Source organism: Dendropsophus ebraccatus, chromosome 7 (assembly GCF_027789765.1).
Source record: "Dendropsophus ebraccatus isolate aDenEbr1 chromosome 7, aDenEbr1.pat, whole genome shotgun sequence".
NCBI classification, from domain to species: domain Eukaryota; kingdom Metazoa; phylum Chordata; class Amphibia; order Anura; family Hylidae; genus Dendropsophus; species Dendropsophus ebraccatus.
Window position 1 is genome coordinate 114,378,125 of NC_091460.1, and position 21,388 is coordinate 114,399,512.

At 45.0% G+C, this 21,388-nt stretch overlaps 1 protein-coding gene across 1 annotated transcript; it reads left to right on the forward strand.

Annotated features, from left to right (window-relative positions):
• The first annotated feature begins 2,835 nt into the window (after nucleotides 1-2,835).
• On the forward strand, nucleotides 2,836-19,630 carry LOC138797704 (17-beta-hydroxysteroid dehydrogenase 13-like). Its single transcript, XM_069978246.1, has 7 exons — nucleotides 2,836-3,101; nucleotides 11,798-11,905; nucleotides 14,297-14,428; nucleotides 15,534-15,640; nucleotides 15,841-15,978; nucleotides 16,781-16,897; nucleotides 18,268-19,630. Exons 1-7 carry the CDS (start codon nucleotides 2,892-2,894, stop codon nucleotides 18,356-18,358), a joined length of 903 nt encoding a protein of 300 aa, XP_069834347.1. The 5' UTR covers nucleotides 2,836-2,891; the 3' UTR covers nucleotides 18,359-19,630.
• The last annotated feature ends 1,758 nt before the right edge of the window (nucleotides 19,631-21,388 follow it).

The following is a 21,388-nucleotide window of genomic DNA, read 5'->3' on the forward strand; positions in this document are numbered from 1 at the left end:
TAGTTTACAGCTCACAAACAGACAACTGGGAGACAAAGGGCATCTCTATGACTCATTTACTGCTTATGCCCAAAGTACACTGATGGATTCCAGGGCTATCTGACTATGTTATTAGAGCTTAAGTATGGCCTAACAACTGCCAATGTACTACTGCACAGACTCACTGACATGGCCAAGCTTCTTGTTCTAGGCCATCATGCCTGTGTGCCTGCAGCATCTTCACCAGTGTTCAGGATCTGATTTGTGCGGCGCGAGCACTGTGAGAGTGACCGCAAAGCGCATCCTGTACTTCTCACAGCACTGTTGCTCTTGGTTAAGGCTGCCAGGCATCCACTCTCTTGGGTCACTCATGCTCAGTTCAATCTCATGATCTGTCCTATTGTGGTGTCCCACCACGGGTGTTGTGTATGCACCCCAGTAAGGGTCCTATTCCACGGGCCGAGGAGGGCCCGATCAACGATGTAAACGAGCGGCGATCTGCTCGTTTACTGGGCCTATTCCACGGCCCGATGATTGTTGAGCGAGGGCTGCAAGGACATCAATACCGATGTCCTTGCAGCCCTTGCAGTAGCAGTAATACATTACCTGCAGGTCTTCTCTGCGCTGTCTTCATCCCAGGGTCCCCCGCGCTCTATCTTCTAAATGGCCGGTCAGCTGACAGGCCACACTCAGCCAATCACAGGCCGCGGCGGTCCCGGCCTGTGATTGGCTGAGCGCTCCGTCAGCTGACCGGCCATTCAGAAGATAGAGAGCGCGGGACCCGGGGATGAAGACAGCGCGGAGAAGAAACCCTGCAGGTAATGTATGATGATGCTGCTGCTGTCAAATCGTCGGTCGCCCGCCACGCACCGCTATTCAACCGTAGCGATGCGCGTGGGGGAACGATGATTTTAGGTCTGGCCCTAAATGAACGATCAGCCGATGACACGATCATCGGCTGATCGTTCTCTTTATTTCACCGAACGATAATCGGCCGAATCGGGCCAAATGGGCCCGATCCGGCCGATTATCGTTACTGTGGAATAGGGCCCTAAGTTGTTGACTCAGGTTAAAGTGGGAGATGAGGTACTCTATTTTCTCCACTAGATGTCCACTACTGTTTTATTACTTTTATGTACACAGCTGAAGCGTAATGGGTTACAGGTGCTCTTTCTCTATATCCTATCCTCTTCTTCTTTTCTCTCACCCACACTCAGCCCACTACCCACCTAGGATGGGTTCTACGTAACTAGGGAGAAGAAGGCGGTCAGACTTAGTCTATACGTGAGTACGAGTGTCACTTATCTTCTTCTATCTACGCTACAGTTCCGGCAGAGTACAGAGTCTACATTGGGCAGGGTTCCTCTGGCAATACCTCTCTTCCTCTTCCTTCTCTACAAAGGCACTTACTTCTACAAGCACCTACTTTTAAAAAGCACTGGTTCTTACTCTATGGTCAGCAGCTACGTTTGTCAAGATCTATACTACCTGTATTAAGTGTACTGTTACCTGCAACGTTATCCAGTAAAATGTTTTATTTTTTTATACTGAACACACAGGACTCTGTCTTATATTCCTGCACCCATACACACACCACTGTCTACTTTGGGTTATTTTTCCCCTTTCTCTGTGGGTGTCAGTACTGACATCCTGGGAGGGTCTACTTCCACTCCACATTGCTTTGACAAGTGCTCAAGGGACCCGCAACAAGCCTGGAGGTTACCGACCATTCGGGGACAATAAGTCGGCCAAGCAGGTATCAACATCACATCTGTATAGTACCATATGACAGGCGTCACGAGTAACACCATAACATCACAGGCCGAGTGCCACACTATCTGTCCTGGCAGTTGGTTTTCACTTCACATGCAAGCAAAGTGGATTGTGGGAAAGAGTCTGCACTGCTGCATGGTAACAGCAGGGTCACAGTTCAGAGGGGAAACCAGGAAGTAATCAGATGCATAGAGAAAAAAAACAGTACAGTGATGTAAACTTCTTTACTAAAAACAGCACATTTGTACTCCTATACATATATGTATGTGGTACACATCTCATTTTAACTTCTTTGTTATGTCCTACTAGTATGACTACATATAGTAGAGATTGGGATACCCCTTTGGGCTATGTTCACACTACGTACGATTCTGTCCATAGTGCGACCCGCGAATATATGCACGTAGTTTTGAGGTTGATGCGTTCGCTTGAAAGTATACGATATACGGTCGCACAATGCACAAACTTACGGCCGGATCGTATACGGCGCCGTGACAAATTAACACGACCATTGTTTGAGGACGGAAATGTTCGAACTCACGGCCGTGGATTCCCATGCGGTCCCGTACGGAGTACTGATTTCAGCCAAATTGAACTTGATTTTTCGATCCAAAAGGTTCTGTGTGTTTTATTAGGCTGGGCAAAGATTTCCAAGTAAATGACCTGTTTCAGATCGCTTCGAAACAAGCTAGGGAAGCATAACTGTACTACGGGCGTATGTTCGCGGTTCGTACGCATCCGGCCGCATGTCTATTTTTCCCACGCCCGTAGTTTCAGGCGCACATGTACGGCGGCGTACGAACTGCGGCCGGAATCATACGCAGTGTGAACATAGCCTTAAAGGGCATGTGAAAAAACAATGCCCCATGTCACGCAAGATAGAATAAAAAGTTGTGTTCGCAGAAGAAGATATAAAAAATGTTTTCGTTACTATAATACCTGTCCTCAATAGATGAAGGAAACATGACTGAAATTCTAATATAACGTCCATGTCTGTAAAGGATAGCTCTTCTGTAGTTATAGACAGGCTCTGAATGAGTTAACTGTAGAGAGGCAAGCCTTCCCACTGTGACGTCACGGTCACCTTTCAGCTTTTTCTTCTGTGTACTACAGAAAGCTCTTTTGCCACATCGGGGAGGATGAATATTATATTGGAAATCCTTCTGCTGCTGCTCACCATCATCTACTCGTACCTGGAGTCCCTGGTGAAGTTATTCATTCCTGCAAAGAGAAAGTCAGTGAGTGGAGAAATAGTACTGATCACAGGAGCCGGTCACGGCATAGGACAGATCACGGCTACAGAGTTTGCTAAACTTCACAGTGTCCTGGTGTTATGGGATATTAACAAGGTAAGATGCAAATCAGAGGTTTCAGTGGCTATGCTACCATCACAGGACTACATGTCCCAGCATACCCTTCCCTACAGACTAGGAGACTGTTACCTTCCCTTTTTAACCACTTCATGACTGCGCTAAGTTTGGGCTAAATTTGACCATTTTTTTAATCTGACCAGTCTCCTTGATGCTTTAACTTAGCGATTCTGAGATTGTTTCTTCGCAACATATTGTAATTTAGTTTAGTGGTAAATTTTGGATGATATCAGTAAAATTTTCTAAATGCCCCTATTTGATGAAAAAAAATAGCAAAATTAGCATTTTTCTCACTTTAATTTTCTGTGGTCACTAGGCAGGTTTATTCATGTGAAAATTTTATTTATTTATTTTTCACTTAATTTTACAGTCCCAGCTTAAGGACTTTACTGTCTGATCAGCTTCTGTAGCTATGACACTGGAAGCCTCAGGAAGGCCTCCAATGGACATAGCTACCATCGGGACTCTGCGATCCCTATGCCTATAGATGCTGCAATCGCACTGACCGCAGCATCTGTTGGGTTAACTATAGATCTGAGCAGCTTCTGTGCCTGTTTCATCCAAGGACATCCATTGCTCAAGGTTCGCTCATCTCTAGAGGTAAGAAAGAGGAGGTAAAAGGCCACCGGGAACTGACAGTTTCCCTTTAATGCTGACAAACAGCATACTAGCAGAGCCCTAATATTTCCCTCTAGGGTGTAAACAAATGCAGCCAAAGTGCACGAGTTTGGGCGTTTTTACCTTCACAGGGCATTACAACAGTGCACGTGCCAAACGGCACACAATCCTATTTACAGTGGTTGAACAAAGAGTCCTTGAGCAGACTGCTGTTATCTTCAGTTGATAGACAATGACTGGTCTGACTGGACTCTAGACTGCGAGCTATTGTATAACCGATGAGAGGTTAGTCACTGGCAATTTGAACTCCCCAAGTTTCTCTGCTGTATTCTTGACTAGTAAAGTCGGAAGTGTTGCTGCTGATAACAACAACGTATTAGGGAACTGATGCAATTCTAATCCTCCAGTGAGATCTGCCTCTAGGTTTACACTGTCCTATCCGAAAGCTGCACCAACTAGTGACAGAGACCCTGATCCCAATGATTTATTACTAACATCTTCTCATGCAGCAGATCTTACTAAATCAGGAAATCCTGCACCCCTGACCAGGGCACAAGGCGGAGATTAAATAAAAGGTTTCTCTAGTTCTGCTAGTAAATGCACTTTCCAAAACTAGCACATTTTTGTTGCATCTACCATCTTGCATAAAAAAAATGGGCAGGTAAATTATCACATACAACAGCTTAACTTACATTTAGATGTCCAGTGTTGAGAGACCATGGCAAGATATACTTAGAGGGCATTCACACGTTCCGTCCACTGTTGTGTTATGAACCGACCTCACAGACTTCCAGGTATCATGTATTATGAATGATGCCATGAGCTCCGAATCAGTTTAATCTTCACAGACCTGTACTGACACAGCTGCTGAGCTGTGTCAGTACAGTGCCATGAAGATTCAAACTGTTTGGGAGCTCCTGGCATCATTATAATACATGATGCCAGGAAGTTTGTGAAGCCGGTCCATAGCACATCTTCAGTGGACGGAACGTGTGGATGCCCCATAAGTTCTCCATTCCAGGCAAAATGGAATGGTCAACTGAGCTTAGAATTATAAATGTATAAATTTCAGCAAACATTACTACAAGAAATACAAGGATTATTTTGACCTTAAATGACATTATGCAACAGACAAACAGCACTCATCAACCTGTCATCAACATGCTTTGTCATGTAAACGTGGGAAAAACCTTCAGGACAATGAAGAAACAAGTATAATTAGGAGTCAATGTACCAGATCGATTCCTGGGACATGAATTAAAGGGACATTTCAACAAAGCACAGCAATGAATAATTCCCCCATTGGCTAGTTTTAAAACTTTACATTTATACATACTGGATAAATACACCCCCCACCCCATCCCCCAAATAATTAAACAAAGCAAACTCTGAAGGGGTTATTCAGGATAAGAATAAACAGGATGGCTGCTTTCTTACAGAAGCAACACTAGTGTTCTCAGTTGGTGTATGGTATTACACCTTAGGGGGGGAATTCTCACATTCCATGCATGCAGGACCGGCTCCTGTTATTTTTTTGTGGGCCCTTGAGCAGCAGGTCCCCTTACAGATGGCCCCACTCTGTGTACCCCCTTATAGATGGTCCCCTCTGGAAAGCCCCTTATAGATGGCCCCAACTCTGTGTATGCCCCTTATATATACCCCCCTCTGTGTAGCCCCCTTATAGGTGGCCCATAATAGTGCCCCCAAACAGTAACAGGATCCTCTTTGTGCCCCTATCTAAAGTTATGTCCTTTCTTTATGCCTTATTCTGTAGTTGGGATCCCATCTGTAGTTAGGTCCCATCTTTGCACCCCTATCTCTAGTTGTGCCCCGACTTAGTGCCCATATCTGTAGTTAGAACCCCTTTGTGCTTCACTATGTAGTTAGGCCCTTTGTGCAAAAAAATATTTGCCTTTATAAATTGTGCCAATGCCCCCCTAATAAAGTCTGCCACTGCCCCCCAATGAACTGTGTCACTGCCCACTACATAAATTGTGCCACTGCCCCCCAATGAACTGTGTCACTGCCCTCCTACATAAATTGTGCCACTGTCCCCCTAAATCGTTTCCCAACCAGTGGTTCTTCAGCTGTTAGCAAAATACAACTCCCATTGTCTCCTGCCAGCAGTGCACGATGGAAGTTGTAGTTTTGCAGCAACTGGAGAGTCACATGTTAAAGACTACTTGGCTAAATAACTTTGCCACCTAGGCAAAGTGCCCCTTCAAGTCAGTGTGTCACTCCATCTAGAAGTCTTAGAACATTGACTGGCGATATATGCCAAGCCAAACAATCTCTCCAAAAGGAAAGACTACCCATCTCCAGACAGCCGTATTGGAGTTTCTGCCCCTCATCCGTGCAAAGCAGGGTGCTGACTGGCTAGTGAGAGGCCTATGGATGTGGCTCAAAGGGAAACTAGTTTTCCACATATTCTTATGGCAGACCCCTCTTAACTTAACCAGGGTATGGCAGATTACAGGGTCAAACCTTCTACCTTCAAACCACCCTCCCACTGTAAACCTCCCCTTCCCCTCTATAAAAGGACACCATTCTGGGTGACACTGGAAAATACCGGCTATAGCCACCTCTTTATTAAATAATAAACATCCCAGGGGAGGTGACGGATGGCCCAACCCAAGCAGTACAAATGCTAACCATAATCCACAGTTGAACCGCGATAACTCGGGGCTGACAAATATGTCATGAATTGCTGTCCTTTGTTTCTCATAGAACCTCAGTATAACCGATTATATGGTAACCACCAAACCGTATCCAAACCACATTTAAGATGCCAAAAACGAGGGGCGTGGCCTGGCTATGGAGGAGTGAGCAGGCACCTTCTGTGAGCTCCGGGGACAGGACACCAGACAGCATTCCTTTACACCCTAAAACGGACAGACTGCACCCCAAATGGTTCGGGTTCGTCGGAGGAACAAGCCAGGCACAAGAACATCTGAACCCCAGCCCGTCCAGGGAAGCTTGGACCGCTTTTTCCTTCCCGCAAGTTGCGGCCTACCTGTACAGCCTGCGGCCTCCGAGACTTCCGGCTCCCGCGTGACTAGAGCACAGGCCGCCGCCGCAGCAGCAGCAGCGACCGCACACCCGCCCGCAGCGCCCGCACTGCCCGAACTTTTTGTGTGTCAGTTTGGCTAGTTCTTTAAGGGGTGCTTTCTAATCTTTATTTTAGAATGTTGCATATGCTTATAGGGTGTACTTATGTTACATAATTAGTTTTTATTCTGGTGTCCTGTCACAGATTTACAGACCTTCATCTGTTAGTCCGTCCCTCGTTAGAATAGACGCTTAGAGCGTTCTTGTACCCGTTTGGGTCTCTCCTGGTAGTATAGAACTACCCGGATGCGGGGGTTATCTCTCTTGGTAGCCCTCTTTTTCTGACTGCAGGTCCAGTCTTTCTCCCCCCCCCCCTTTTTTTTTTTTTTTTTTTTTTTTTTCCTCGTTCTCTTCCTATACCCTCCTCCTTCCCTCTGCTTTTCCTCCCTTTCTGCATTCGTGGCGGGTGGGAGAGGGGCCGACATGGCGGGGGCCGACATCAAGCTTGCCTCTATTAATGCTAGGGGACTGAATGTCCCACAAAAACGGTCTCAGATTCTCTACTCCATGTATAGACAGAGGGTGCACATCTTATTGCTACAAGAAACACATTTTCAGACTGCTCATGCGCCTCGCATGCGGCTTAACTACTACAATGTATGGACACATAGTACCAATCCTGACGCCAAATCAAAGGGGGTCTCCATACACAAGTCATTGCCGCACAATTTGCTTGATTCCTTGATTTGTCCTAAGGGGAGATAAGTTTTCCTCAAGTTGGACATCCAGTCCCGGATCTATACTATTGGCAACATCTATCTCCCTAATTCCCGTCAGGGCAGCTCCCTGAGGGCCATACTCAGAGTGGCCTCTACGTTTATAGAGGGCGTGTTGATTCTGGGGGGGGACTTTAACTTGGTCATGGACCCTTCTCTGGATACCTCCTCTGGCAAAACAGCTGTGCCGCGTTCTGAATATGCAATGGTGTGCTCTGTCCTTGGTCTCCACGGTCTGGTGGATGTCTGGCGCATCCTTCACCCCAAGGACAGGGACTTTACCCACTATTCGGATGCACACCGCACCTATGGCAGACTGGATATGTTTTTCATCACCCAGTACGCTTTAACATTCAATCCCTCGGCCACGATAGGTAATACCTTGTGGTCTGATCACTCTCCTATTTTCCGATCATTGACTCTGCCGGGGTTGGTACCTAGGGAATGGACATGGCGCCTGAACGAATCACTTCTCAAAGACGTAGCGTGTAAAGCGGCTGTTACTCAAACGATCACTAACTTCATTACTGACCATGCTAACGATGACACGGCCCTTCCTATGCAGTGGGAGGCACTGAAATCTGTTGTCAGGGGGACTCTAATTCAGCAGGGGTCTAGGATCAAAAAGGACAGGAGCGCTAAAATTGTTCAGCTGGCAGATAACGTTGAAGCTCTTTCTAAGACGCATAAACAGAATCCCACTGACGAGGCTCTGGCCGCGTTGACACTAGCTAGGGAACAGCTAAAAGACCTTCTTAATAAGTCATCCTTTTCCCAACAGGAGCGGTACCGCAGCTACCTTTATGAGCATGCTAATAAGTGTGGCAGAACATTAGCTAGACTGATCCACCCGAGAACACAGGCCACGCATATTCCTAGCCTCTTCGACCATGCTGGCGACGCCATACACAATCCCAGAGAGATCTCTGATCTCTTTCGTTCTTATTTCTCATCTCTGTACAACATTAAGGGCCGCTTCTCGGAGATGCCGGCACAGGCCTTGGAATCTAGAATATCTGCATACCTGTCCAATACGGAGCTGCCTAAAGTACCTGCGGACTCTGTTGAGGGTTTAGACTCCCCTTTTACTGAAAACGAGCTTAAGGGTGCTATGGTTGACGCTAAGGGGGGTAAAAGCCCAGGGCCAGATGGTTTCACTGCATGCTTTTTCAAGACCTTCAAAGATCTTTTACTGCCAATTATGACTAAATGCTTCAATAGTATCTCAGAGACGTGCCCTTTCCCTCGCCAGTCACTGGAGGCACATGTGGTGGTCCTGCCCAAACCTGGACGAGATCCTAAATATTGCAAGAATTACCGTCCTATCTCGCTCATTAATTGTGATCTCAAGCTCTATTCCAAAATGCTGGCTACGCGCCTGAACTGTCATATCCCCCAACTCATTCACACTGACCAGGTGGGATTCGTCCCCGGCAGGGAGGCAAGGGACAACACGCTGAGGACTCTCACCCTGATGTCGTGGGCTAGCCGTTCGGGATCCCCTTTGTGCCTTCTTTCCATCGATGCGGAGAAAGCTTTCGATCGAGTGCATTGGGGGTTCCTGCGGATGGTCCTACGGGGAGTGGGACTTGGCCCGCTTATAGTGGATAGAATAATGGCCTTGTACTCTTGTCCCTCAGCACGTGTGCGAGTCAATGAGCTGTTGTCTAGCTCTTTTGAGATTCATAATGGTACGCGCCAGGGCTGTCCCTTGTCTCCCATGCTTTACATTCTAACCATGGAACACCTGGCGGTTGCTCTTAGACATAACCCTGCCATCCGGGGTGTCGTGTTTGGACGGGACCACCACAAGCTAGCATTATATGCAGATGATCTCCTGCTCTACATCTCATCCCCCACCACCGCGCTTCCCTCTGTCTTGCAGGAGTTCCAGCGGTTTGGTGACCTCAGTAATTTTAAGGTCAACCTGACAAAAACCGAGGGGCTTAATATTTCGATCCCACAGGCTGTGTTCGACGCGGTCAGCGCTTCCTTTCCCTTCCAGTGGCAAACGGACTTCATAGTTTATCTGGGGTTAAAGCTCCCGCCTGCGCTAAGCTCTCTTTTTGATCTGAATTATACCCCCATGCTGAACAGGGTTCTCGCAGACATGACCTCTTATTTTCTGAAACCGACCTCATGGTTTGGTAGGATGGCCATTGTAAAGATGGACATTCTTCCTAAACTATTATACATTTTCCAAACTATTCCCATTGTGGTCCCCGTTGCCTTCTTCAGGACTCTACGCAGGGCTATCTCAAAATTCATCTGGGAAAACTGCAAGCCCAGGATCGCATATTCCACCCTGACTCAATCTCGGTCTATGGGGGGTATGGGGCTCCCTGATCTGCGTCTCTATCATGAGGCGGCTGTCCTGCGTGGAGTTCTGGACAGGGTACACTGTCGGGGCTCTAAGAGGTGGGTGGATCTGGAGTTTTCGTTAAGCTCGGTTGCACCCTCTCTCTTGCCATGGATCTCTCCTGAAATACGCCACTCTCTGTCTGGTCTTCCCTTCTTTGTCCCACATACGCTATGCGTATGGGATAGGAGCGTTGCTAAATACAAGCTATCTGTGGTACCGGGACCGCTTTCCCCGATACTCCAGAACCCATCATTCCCGCCTGGCCTGCAGACGCGCAGATTTCTTCTGTGGGAACGGTCTGACTGCCCTAGGGTTAGGGACTGCATGACGGGTGAAGCCATCTCATCTGTGGTGACACTTCAGGCTCAGTCCCCGGACCGTCGGTTGTCCTGGCTGGAATACGGGCAGTTAGCTTCATTCTTACGAACTCTCTTCCCGAGGGGCACGTACGTTGCTGCACTCACAGATTTTGACAACCTAGTCGTTTCCACCTCAGCTATCCCACATTGCATATCTGTACTATACCAGATTCTGGTTGGTATTGAAAAACCTGACAGACCTTCCTTCTTTGACAAGTGGGAACGCGATTTGAATGTGTCTCTTGATGGTCAGTCCCTCCAGAAAATTTGCGAATTCAATCATGGTGCTTCTATGGCCGTTAAGGCAAAGGAGAAAAATTACAAGATCCTTTCGCGGTGGTATTTTTGCCCAGTCTCCTTGCATGCAATGTTCCCTGAGGTCTCTGACCGCTGCTGGAGATGCCTCACGGAAGCTGGTGACATGTTACATATTTGGTGGGCATGTCCGAGCATTCGAGAGTTTTGGGATAAGATCTTGACCATCTATACCGCATATTCTGGAAGGACCATCGTCAACTCCCCGCAGCTGACCCTTCTGTCACAGATCCCGGGTTCCCTTGCTACCATTAAGAAAGGGATGTTGCAACATTTTTTGACTGCGGCACGCATGGTTATCCCCCGACACTGGAAAACACCCAGGGTGCCTACACTAATTGAGTGGCTTAGTGTACTCAGGGAACTGGGTAGAATGGAAGAGCTGATTGCGGAGGCTCATGGGCAGTCTACTAAATTTGATAGGGTGTGGTTCCCCTGGCGCCTGTTCATGGACTCAGAGGCTTTCCTTGCCCTCACCTGTTAGGTAGGGGTGCTTCATGCTCTTATAGCGCTGTACTTGTTGTGGCGCTTGGCTCAGTGGTCTGCCCCCTGCCCGCCTTCTCTCCCCTCTCCTTGAGTTTCCGTTTCCTTCCTCAGCCTCCTTTTCTACCCCCCCCCCTTTTTTTTTTTTTTCCTTTTCTTTTCCTTCTCTCCCCTGCAACCTGCAGGACTTTTATTATGCTTGCGGTTTGCATTGTAGTGCACTGCCGTGTTGGTAGTGCCAATGTTTGGAAATGTTGACATTGCACTGCTCTTTTTCTTGCTCTTTAAATAGTTTAAAATGTGACACCAGGCGACTTGCAGGTCGCCATGTTCTGAGATTGCATTGATTTTGTATATGCTGTTTTGCGTTTGGTTGTCAATAAAATCAGATTACACATAAGATGCCAAAAACGGGGTTTCTCCATCACTTAAAATGGGCCCTGAACCACCTCAATCAGGGTCATCTGTGACCACCCCTCCGCGGGCTGCCAAGACAATAAACATGTCCCTAGTCAACTACCCACCGGTCATGTACAGGCTGCACTATGCTGTGCCCGTTTTCGCCCGCCCTATATATTTGAAAACAACTTCCACTCCGAAGATTGTGGTTTTCAGCCCCTAAATGGGCGTTAAATTGTCATATAATGATCTTGTTTTGGTTAAAATGTTTTTCTGTTGATGAGTGATAACAATTTTTATTTTTTATTTTGACAGAACGGCGTTGAGGAAACTGCTGCACAATGCAGAAAGATTGGAGCAACGGTATATACTTATGTGGTGGACTGCAGCAAACGTGAAGAGATCAGTAATGCTGCTGAAAAGGTAGACAACTTACTGTAGCTTAATACAGTTTAGGCAAGGTTCACATTTCCATCGGGCTCCGTTTGCGGTGCTTTGTCGGAAATTTCTTTAGTTTTGCAGGATCTGAGTGGACAAAGAACTATTGCCCCCTTTGAAGTCAATGGAATCTCTTGTGATCTCTTAGCCTTATCCAAACACACGGCATTTGAATCCTGGTAGCTGGAGAAATTGTATGCCTATGGCTATGGCTGTATCCACGTTTTCCATGACTCCCAACTTCTTCGACCACCAGGAGGCAAATGCCGAATGTCCGGGTTCAACCGAACCCAAACGTTCAGCAAGTTCTCTCAACACTAGCACCGATCTAAAAATATAGTGATGCAAAACAATAAAAAAATTTTTTTGATAAAATGAGGATTTCACTACAAAGTACAATTGGTTATTCAGAAAAAAACAAACATCCAAATTGCCCTCCTAATGCTGTATATGATACAGTTATGCTCAAAAGTTTACATCACCCAGTAGAATTTTTGCTTTCTTGTCCTGTTTAACTATAAGGCTATGATCACACAACATAAGTTCCGTAGTAATCATGGCCATTGCTGCAACAACCGTGATTACTACGGAACTTACATTATTATTATTATTTATTTATAGAGCGCCCTTAATTCCAAAGCACTATACAAGAGATAGGGGGTAACAAACAGAAACAATACGAGATCAAAACTACATTACATGAAGGCAAATGGCGGACTGATAAATGGGGGAAGAGGACCCTGCCCGTGAGGGCTTACGGTGCTGAAGGCTGAGGGAATCCCGGCCGAAGTGTATACACATAGTATACACTACAGCCGGGATCCCCTAGCGGCGCAGCAAGAAACTGACAAGTCAGTTTTCTGCGGCCGCTATTCATTAAATGGCAAACGCAGAAAACCCTGTCAGTTCACATAATGGAGTGTGCGGCTCCGGCTGCACGCTCCATTGTGAGCAGTGGGGAATTCGAAAGCAGGCGCGCACGGATGCTCCCGCATCCAAATTCAGCGTTGCTAAAGATCATCTGGCCAGTACTGCTGTACCGGACTGGATGATCTTTTCTGAGACCGGACGGTCTTTAACAGAGTGTGAACAAAGCCTAAAACAGGAAAGGGATACAAGAAGATATCCAAGGGATTGATAATGCCAGTCAGAAGTGGTCAAACTGTAATTATCAAATGGAAAATCAGAGGCTCTGTAAAAATTAAACCACAGTCAGGTAGACCAACAAAAATTTTGTCCACAACCGCCAGGAAAATTGTTTGGGATGCAAAGAAAAACCTACAAATAACATCAGCTAAAATATAGGACTCTCTGAAAACTAGTGGTGTGGCTTTTTCAAGATACACGATAAGGAAGCACTTGAAGTAAAATGCACTGCATGGTTGAGTCGCCAGAAGAAAGCCATTACTGCACAAATGCCACAAAGTATCTCACCTACAATACACCAAACAGCACAGAGACAAGCCTCAAAACTTCCAGAACAAAGTCAATTGGAGTGATGAGACCAAACTTGAACTTTTTGGACGCAGCCATAAACATTACATTTGGGGAGGTGTCAACAAGACCTATGATGAAAGGACAAACATTCCAACTGTAAAGTATGGAGGTGGATGACTAATGTTTTGGGTATGTGTGAGCTACAAAGGGACAGAAACTTGGTCACAGTTGAAGGAAAGATGAAGTCAGCACATTATCAGCAAATACTGGAGGCAAATTTGCACTCATCAACCAGGAAGCTGCGCACGGGACGTACTTGGACGATCCAACATGACAATTATCAAAAACACAAGGCTAAGTCAACCCGTCATTGGCTACAGCAGAACAAAATGAAGGTTCTGGAGTGGCCATCTCTGTCTCCTTACCTCACTATTATTGAGCCACTCTGGGGAAATCTGAAGCACGCAGTTAATGCAAGACCGCCCAGGAATTTTTAGGAACTGGAGGCTTTTTGCCATGAAAAATGGGCAGCTTTACCATCTGAGAAAATAAAGAGTCTTATCCACAACTACCACAAAAGTCTTCAAGTTGTCACTGATGGTAGAGGGGGCAATACATGGTATTAAGAACTGGGGTATGTAAACTTTTGATCAGGGTCATTTGGATGTTTTTGGTTGTCATTATAATTTAAAAAGAGAAAACACAGTAGTCTGACAATAAATGGCTTCACCCAACCACTAACCATGAGTGAAAAAAAAGTTTTTGTGTTATCATTCATATTCTCTGAAAAAAGGACAATAAAGCAAACATTCTGCCGGGGTATGTAAACTTTTGATTACAACTGTATTATTTATTGACTGGTTGCATTGATGTTTAGGATCTTCACTGAACCAGACTGCTAATTGAAGCTGTTTTTTTTGCTTTTTTTCTCACTTTCAGGTGAAACAAGATGTGGGAGATGTTAACATTCTCATAAATAATGCTGGCGTTGTGTTCTGCGCTGATCTACTATCATTACAGGACAGTCAGATTCAGAAGATATTTGAAGTGAATGTGCTTGCTCACTTTTGGGTAAGTGTAACTGTGGTGTGTGCACCGGGTTGTGTGGTGCCCAACCGCTGGGATGATGTTATGTCAGTGATTTGAGTACAGCTCAGCCAACGGTGGTATAGTCGTGACGTCAGTGCTAACTCAGCACACAGGTATGGTGTTGTACTTCCTTTCAGTTTTTTGTGGCTGGCTGTATTGGCCCCTAATGGTTGGTGACCTGCCGGGCTCTTATTACGGTGGTCTGGAGTGAAGATATGACCCATCCGGACTGTCGGTACCGCCACCTACAGAAAGGAAAAAATGACCCAAGGATGGTGTAGCCTGTGTATACAGGTGCTGGTGCAATTATCACTAAGTCCCAGTTAAATAAATAAATTGATCTTTAATGGTAAGTCTCTGTAATACAGGATCAGGTTACCCCAGTCTTGATTACCTGAGTTAAGCAGAATGTCCGAGTGTGTCCCGGTGTCACCTGCACTGTGAGATAGAGTACGTAGGCCTTGACTATGGCTGCTTTGCTCTATCCAGATCAGTTCCTATGCTTAGGATACTGTCAGGCACTGTATAGAGATGTTAGCGGCGTGGGTTGAGGTGTTCTCTGACTTGTCCTCCTTTAAGTGTTTAGCACTACATCTTGACTATGTGTAGCTTTAAGAAAGAAAGTCTCTGCATTCTACCTACGTGTGTCCTAACACCACAACTGGTCTGTCCCAGACAGAGAACCTGGCGGAGCCAGGCTCCTGGCTAGGTTCAGCAGGGATTCCTGATCTGTGTGTCTTGCTCCACTGAGAATCAAAAAATAACTAACTAAAAAGGACCTACACTTCCTCTCCCCATGTGACTACTTCCTACAGGGTGTGTGTAACAACTCCTGTCAGTGGTGGAGAAGAGAGTGCATAGAAGAGAAGAGAGTAGAGATAGGTAGAAAGAGAAGAGCTTCTCTCATTGGTGCATAGAATCAAAAAATACAACAACTACCCTTGAATTACTACAGCTGTGCGACATCCATAAATATATACATTACGATCTGTGACACGTCTCCATTGATTCTAATGTCTTACATAGTGTGAACATAGCCTTAACATGTATGCTATATTTGTCATTGCTTTATTTCTTTTAATACTAGACCACTCGAGCATTCCTACCATCAATGATGAGGAAAAATCATGGGCACATCGTGACTATCGCTTCATCGGCTGGACTTTTTGGGGTCCCATTTTTGGTGGACTATTGGTATGATTTCATAGTTTATTTCTAAAACTAATATATATATATATATATATATATATATATATATATATATATATATATATATATACTTTTAAAAAAAATACAAGGCTTGTAAGGCTTGTATGAAGAACATTACATACATACATCCCTCCACACCCCTGTTTTTTCCCCCTTTTTTATACTGTGTTCTTGTTCCGTTACAGCTCTACTAAGTTTGCTGCAGTCGGTTTCCATAAAGCACTGACAGCCGAGCTCTCAGCATTACAGATGTCAGGCATAAAAACTACCTGTCTTTGTCCTGTCTTTGTGGATACTGGCTTTGTTAAAAATGCAAGCTCAAGGTAAAAACCTAAACTATGTTATTAATGTATTGTTATGTTTGAGGAAAAGTGTCCTGGCAATATCTTCCTGTATTGGCAATGCACAGCACTTTATGGGGGTATTCAGGTCATGTGTAGATCAACTGAGGCTAGGTTCACGTATCTGCTATATGGCGAAAAAAAAAGATGCAAAAAAGGATGCGTTTGTATGCCATCTGTCAGGGTCCTGTTTCTATTGACTTACATAACTAAAAAAAAAAAAAGGATCGATCAAAAATGTGATTGCCCACATTTTTCTGTATGTTAAAATAACAAATAAAAACGGATCCATTTAATGGACAGCAGAAAATCAGTGTGAACCCAGCCTTAGAGCAATATTAGACTAATTATATTAATAACTTTTGCTTATTATATTATGGGCTCTGCAGCTTACCAGGAGACAAAGTTCTTTGTTATGCAACAATTCAGTCAGTATAATGTCACTGTGTGGTTACAGAGGTTTTGGTGCAGTGTGACAGGAGACCTGACCATGCAATGCAAGCACCCGCAGGATTCTCTGCTATGGAATGGAGAGTGTGACAATCTCCCCTCCCCTCTGTGACGTGACTGCATTAGAATCAATCGAGCCACGTTACAGAGGGGAGGGGGTTTCATGACACTTGAGGCTGGCAGAGTTTGATGTGAACTAGTTGTAGATATGGTGCTAATTGATGGTGTAATTGATATGGTGCTAATCCGTGGATTCTTTTACTGCACAATGATTGGGGCAGGACTTGTTTTATCAGGGATTCTTAGCTCTCACTGATAAATCATTTCTTTTCAGATTTGCACCCGTGCTATTACCCGAAGATGTAGCCAAGACGTTAGTGGACGGTATTCTTATTAATAAGAAGATTATTTGTATCCCACCTTTTGTGTCACTGGTTGGACTATTAGAATTGTAAGTATGTTAAATTATTTTAATGTCCACAATTGAAACAACATTATTGGGTTTCCCATGTACCAAGCAAAAAAACTAAGGGCCCTATTACACGAGACGATTATCGTATGAAAAATCGTTATATCGTATAAATGTAAACGATGTAATTGATCGTTGATTTAGTTCTGAACCTAAAATTATTGTTAATTGTTCGCTAATCGTTCGCTGTAATTCCTCATTCGTTCGCTGAAGTTTCGCATTTCTTCACTAATCGTTCAGTGTAATTGCACATTGTTCATTGTTTTGCTGGGATCAGAAGGAGTAAACGATCATAGTAATGATCGCTATAACGATCGTAGTAACGATCATAACTAGCGACCATCGTTCTGTGTAATATGGTGAACGATTTCAGGTTAACCATAAACAATCTCGTTTATGATCGTTTAGTCCTTAATTGTTAAAAATCGTTCTGTGTAATAGGACCCTAACTCGGCATCTATGACCTGACAGGTATCATGCTGTGTTTACGCGAAGCGATAATTCACCCAATCGAACGTTTAACGATTTTGAAGCAACGATTTGGTTTTTCATATCGATCAGCGTTTAGACAAATAAATCGTTAGAAAAATTAATTAGAAAATTCTTAAGAAAAATCGTTATTGCGATTGTTTTTAAGATCGCTTAAGCCCATCTTTCACATTGGGTGAATCTTTGAATGACTGTTTACACAAAGCGGTCTGCGAATTTTTAGCGAACGGCGACTTGAGAACATGTTGAAAGATCAAAATGAACGATTTCTCACTCGTCGCTTGATCGTTTGCTGTTTTTACACGGAACGGTTATCGCTCAAATGCGACCGTTATTGCGAAAATTTCAATGATAATCGTTCCGTGTAAACACAGCATCAGGTTATCTAATTATAGATATACAAGAACAACACTATGGGAGGCATTTATTAAGTCCGGCGTTTTTTACGCCGGACGTAAAAATGCCCCCGCAGCTCCGGCGCTACGGAGATTTATGTAGAGGCGGACTGCCTCTACATAAATCCCGTGCGCGCCGTTGCGCACCGCCGAAAACCTACGCCAGCTGAGGACTGGAGTAGGTTTTCGGCGTACATTTTGGCGGAACGGATGATAAATCGCGCGGACTCTGAGTCCGCGCCCTCCGTTCCGCCCACTCTCCGCCCCTTTTCCGCCCCCTTTCTGCCCCCTGGCGTACTCGGCGGAAAGTGCCGATTTGCGAATATTTTATTCGCAAATCCGCCATTTTTGCTTAAAAAAAGACGCAAATCGGCACTTTCCGCCGAAAATCAGCCATTCGCCGGATGATACATGTGGCCCTAAGTTTATTTCCATTCCATTCACTTATTTGCCCTTTTTTCTTTACAGCTTCTTACCAGAACGCGCCTTGAAGGCTATTAACACAATGCAAGGAGTAAAGTTTGATGCAAAAGTACAGCGCGTTGACAAGGACAAATAGAGTAAAAGAATAAAACTATTCACTGTTCACGTCAATGTGACTTAATTAAGGACCGGGTTATTAAATGTATAATTTACCCATGAGCTAGATTTTAAATAAATGGAAACATGAACCTTAAAATGCTCTAACAATAAGTGGGTACATCACATAGTCTACAGTTATTGGATACATAAAGGGTTAGCAATTCAGTATGACACACAGAATATGTAGGCTCGGACTGGCCAAAGGGGAAGCAGGTGAATTCCTGGTGGGCCCAAGAGCTAGAGTGGACCCCCACTACAAAGAGAAACTGTCACTCACTGTGGTTTACTGGCTTTGCAAGTGTCAAGATTGCTGCAAACCTCCTGGCTCAGAAAAATGGCAGGCCTATCTTCTATATCGGCCCCTCTCCTGAACTCACAGTGATGCCAGATGCACTTTCCTTCTTGCTGCATGCGTTTTCTTCACCACATTGGTTCCACAATACATTATATAGTAAAATAAAGATCCCGTTCAAAAATTCGACTTGTCCCATCAAAATAAGCCCCTATACGACTGTTGAGAGAAAAATAAAACAGTAATGGCTACTAAAAGGAATAAATGAGATTTATCAAACAAGGTGTAAAGTGAAACTGGCTCAGTTGCCCCTAGCAACCAATCAGATTCTACCTTACATTCCTCACAGACTCTTTGGAAAATGAAAGGTGGAATCTGATTGGTTTGTAGGGGCAACTGGGCCAGTTTCACGTTACACCATGTTTCATAAATCTCCCCCCCCCCCCCCCCCCCCCCCCCGGTGTCTGGAGAAGATGGATACAGCCTATGGAGGAGATTTATCAAACATGGTGTAAAGTGAAACGGGCTCAGTTGCCTCTAGCAACCAATCAGATTCCACCTTTCATTTTCCAAATAATCTGTGAGTAATGAAAGGTGGAATCTGATTGGTTGCTAGGGGCAACTGAGCCAGTTTCACTTTACACCATGTTTGATAAATCTCCCTCTATGTCTTTATCTATGTTTTCCAGGACCTACGCATCATTAAGACGTTAAATCTGTTAACATAAATTAATGTAAAAGTATCACAAGGGCCTTGAATAGTAAATGCACAGTGACTATAACATCATGGTGATCATTGCCACTTTGATCAACAATGGTAACCGCACGTTTACATGGACAAAACCTAAAAGTGATTTGGTAATATTGTCAATTACATAATATATTCTATGCCAGCAATATGACATTGTTATAGTTGTTTCTGGTGGTGGTTTAAAAATAAAAAGTTACTGATACACATATACTCGTATTCTTGATTTGACATAGGAATCCGAACTACGGCTTGCTATTAAAGCATATGTACAATGAGAAAATAAACACTGTTACAGGTGGAGATGTCGCAGACGTACTACAAGCTGACATTGAACTTGCTGCTCCCCTTGTAATCTGATGGCGCAGCCCCACACGCCGCTTATATATGCAGACGCTGCTGTAATGATCACATTTTATTAGCTGGCAATGTCCTTCTATTGACACAGATATGTTGTAAATCCTTGTTTAATATGGATCTTTAGATAATTCTATCTAAAGGCCCTTTTACACAGGCTGATTATTGACAACGAGTGTTCCTGGCGGCTCCATTAGAATTAACTGGGCTGCGTCACAGAGGGGAGGGGAGCCGGGGCGGTGCACAAGTCGAAAACGGCACAGAGCACAGGTACTCTCGCTTAAAGGGGTATACTGGCCAGGATCCCATTTTGGCCAATGCTAGGGGAGGGTGTGGGTGGAAACAATTACATCTACTTATCTTTAGCGCTGCTGGCTGCATTCCTTCAAAATGTCCGTCTGCTTCCTGGTCTTGAGAAGTGACATAGCAGGCCTGCTCAACCATTCAGCGACTGTAGTGGTGTCCCCCCTCTGCCATGGCTGAGCATGCCTGCAACGTCACACCTCAAGACCAGGAAGTGGCTAGACACTGGGGGACCAGAGCAGCGGAATGCAGATGGCAGGGCTGGAGTCGGGGAGGTAAGTGCATGTAAGGAGTCCTAGCCAAAATACCAATTAGGCCCTCCTGCATATTATATTTCTCCAACTCAACTTTAAACTTAAAGGGGGACATTTATGAAAGGTACGCCCGAGGCGTACGCCAGGGAGAAGGTGCAGCTTCGCCCCTTTTCCCTGGCGTACACCTCCCGTAACCCCGCTAGCCCGATGTGCGGGCTGGCGGAGCTTGCAGGGGCGTCATAAGGTGAGGAGGTGGCGTGGCCTTCTCCCGAGCCTTATTTATCATGATTAATGTTTGCTCGCAGGCGTAACTCATGACCAAAATTATACGCTGGGCGCCTCTTAGTAAATCCTGCTGGGGGAAAGGGTTGGGGCCTAATATAAGACCGGCGTACTTGTACACCGGTCTTCATAAATCCCCCCAAAGTGTAACTATCATTTGTAACTATCCAAATGTGTTTATAGAGTTTCTGGTGGCCTTTGCATTCACCACATTCATCACACACATTTACTACACACAGGTAGAAATTACATATCGGCAGGTGTAAATTTCAGTGAGGGTGTACGGGCAGCATAAAGCCTCTACATGAACCCAGCATGCCCGTGTACTGGCAGGGAATTAGTTAATCTCATACGCCTTAATTAATCCCCCCGTGTCATAGTCTTCCATTTGTTTCTCAAAGCAAAGCTGAAGAGTCAAAAAAGCCTCAGAGCCCTTCATTAGCAGAGGAGGTGCCATGGTAGCAGTTTCAGCGCACAGACCTGCAGCCTCTATATAACATGGCAGAGGATGAGTTTTGGATATCCTGATGAAAGGATTCTGCCAATTCTGCCAGATGTCCCTTAGCTACAAACTTCCAGATTCTTGGTGACATTGTATAATGCCGTGTGACAGCTTCAAGTCTGCAATATCTCTCCTGTAGGGAGCATTCACACATTGCAGTTATGTTGTAAACTGCATAAAAAACGCAGTATGACTCTAATATCACATGGCTCTGGGTGAGATAAGAGAGATTTATTGGGGAGAACTTGTATCAAAACTGATGTGTGGAA

Excerpts from the sequence above, each read along its gene's own strand:
- LOC138797704 (XM_069978246.1), top strand. The coding sequence starts at position 2,892 with ATGAATATTATATTGGAAATCCTTCTGCTGCTGCTCACCATCATCTAC. Across the intron at positions 11,906-14,296 it reads TCAGTAATGCTGCTGAAAAG|GTGAAACAAGATGTGGGAGA; the intron begins GTAGACAACTTA and ends TCTCACTTTCAG. Across the intron at positions 16,898-18,267 it reads CTGGTTGGACTATTAGAATT|CTTCTTACCAGAACGCGCCT; the intron begins GTAAGTATGTTA and ends TTTTCTTTACAG.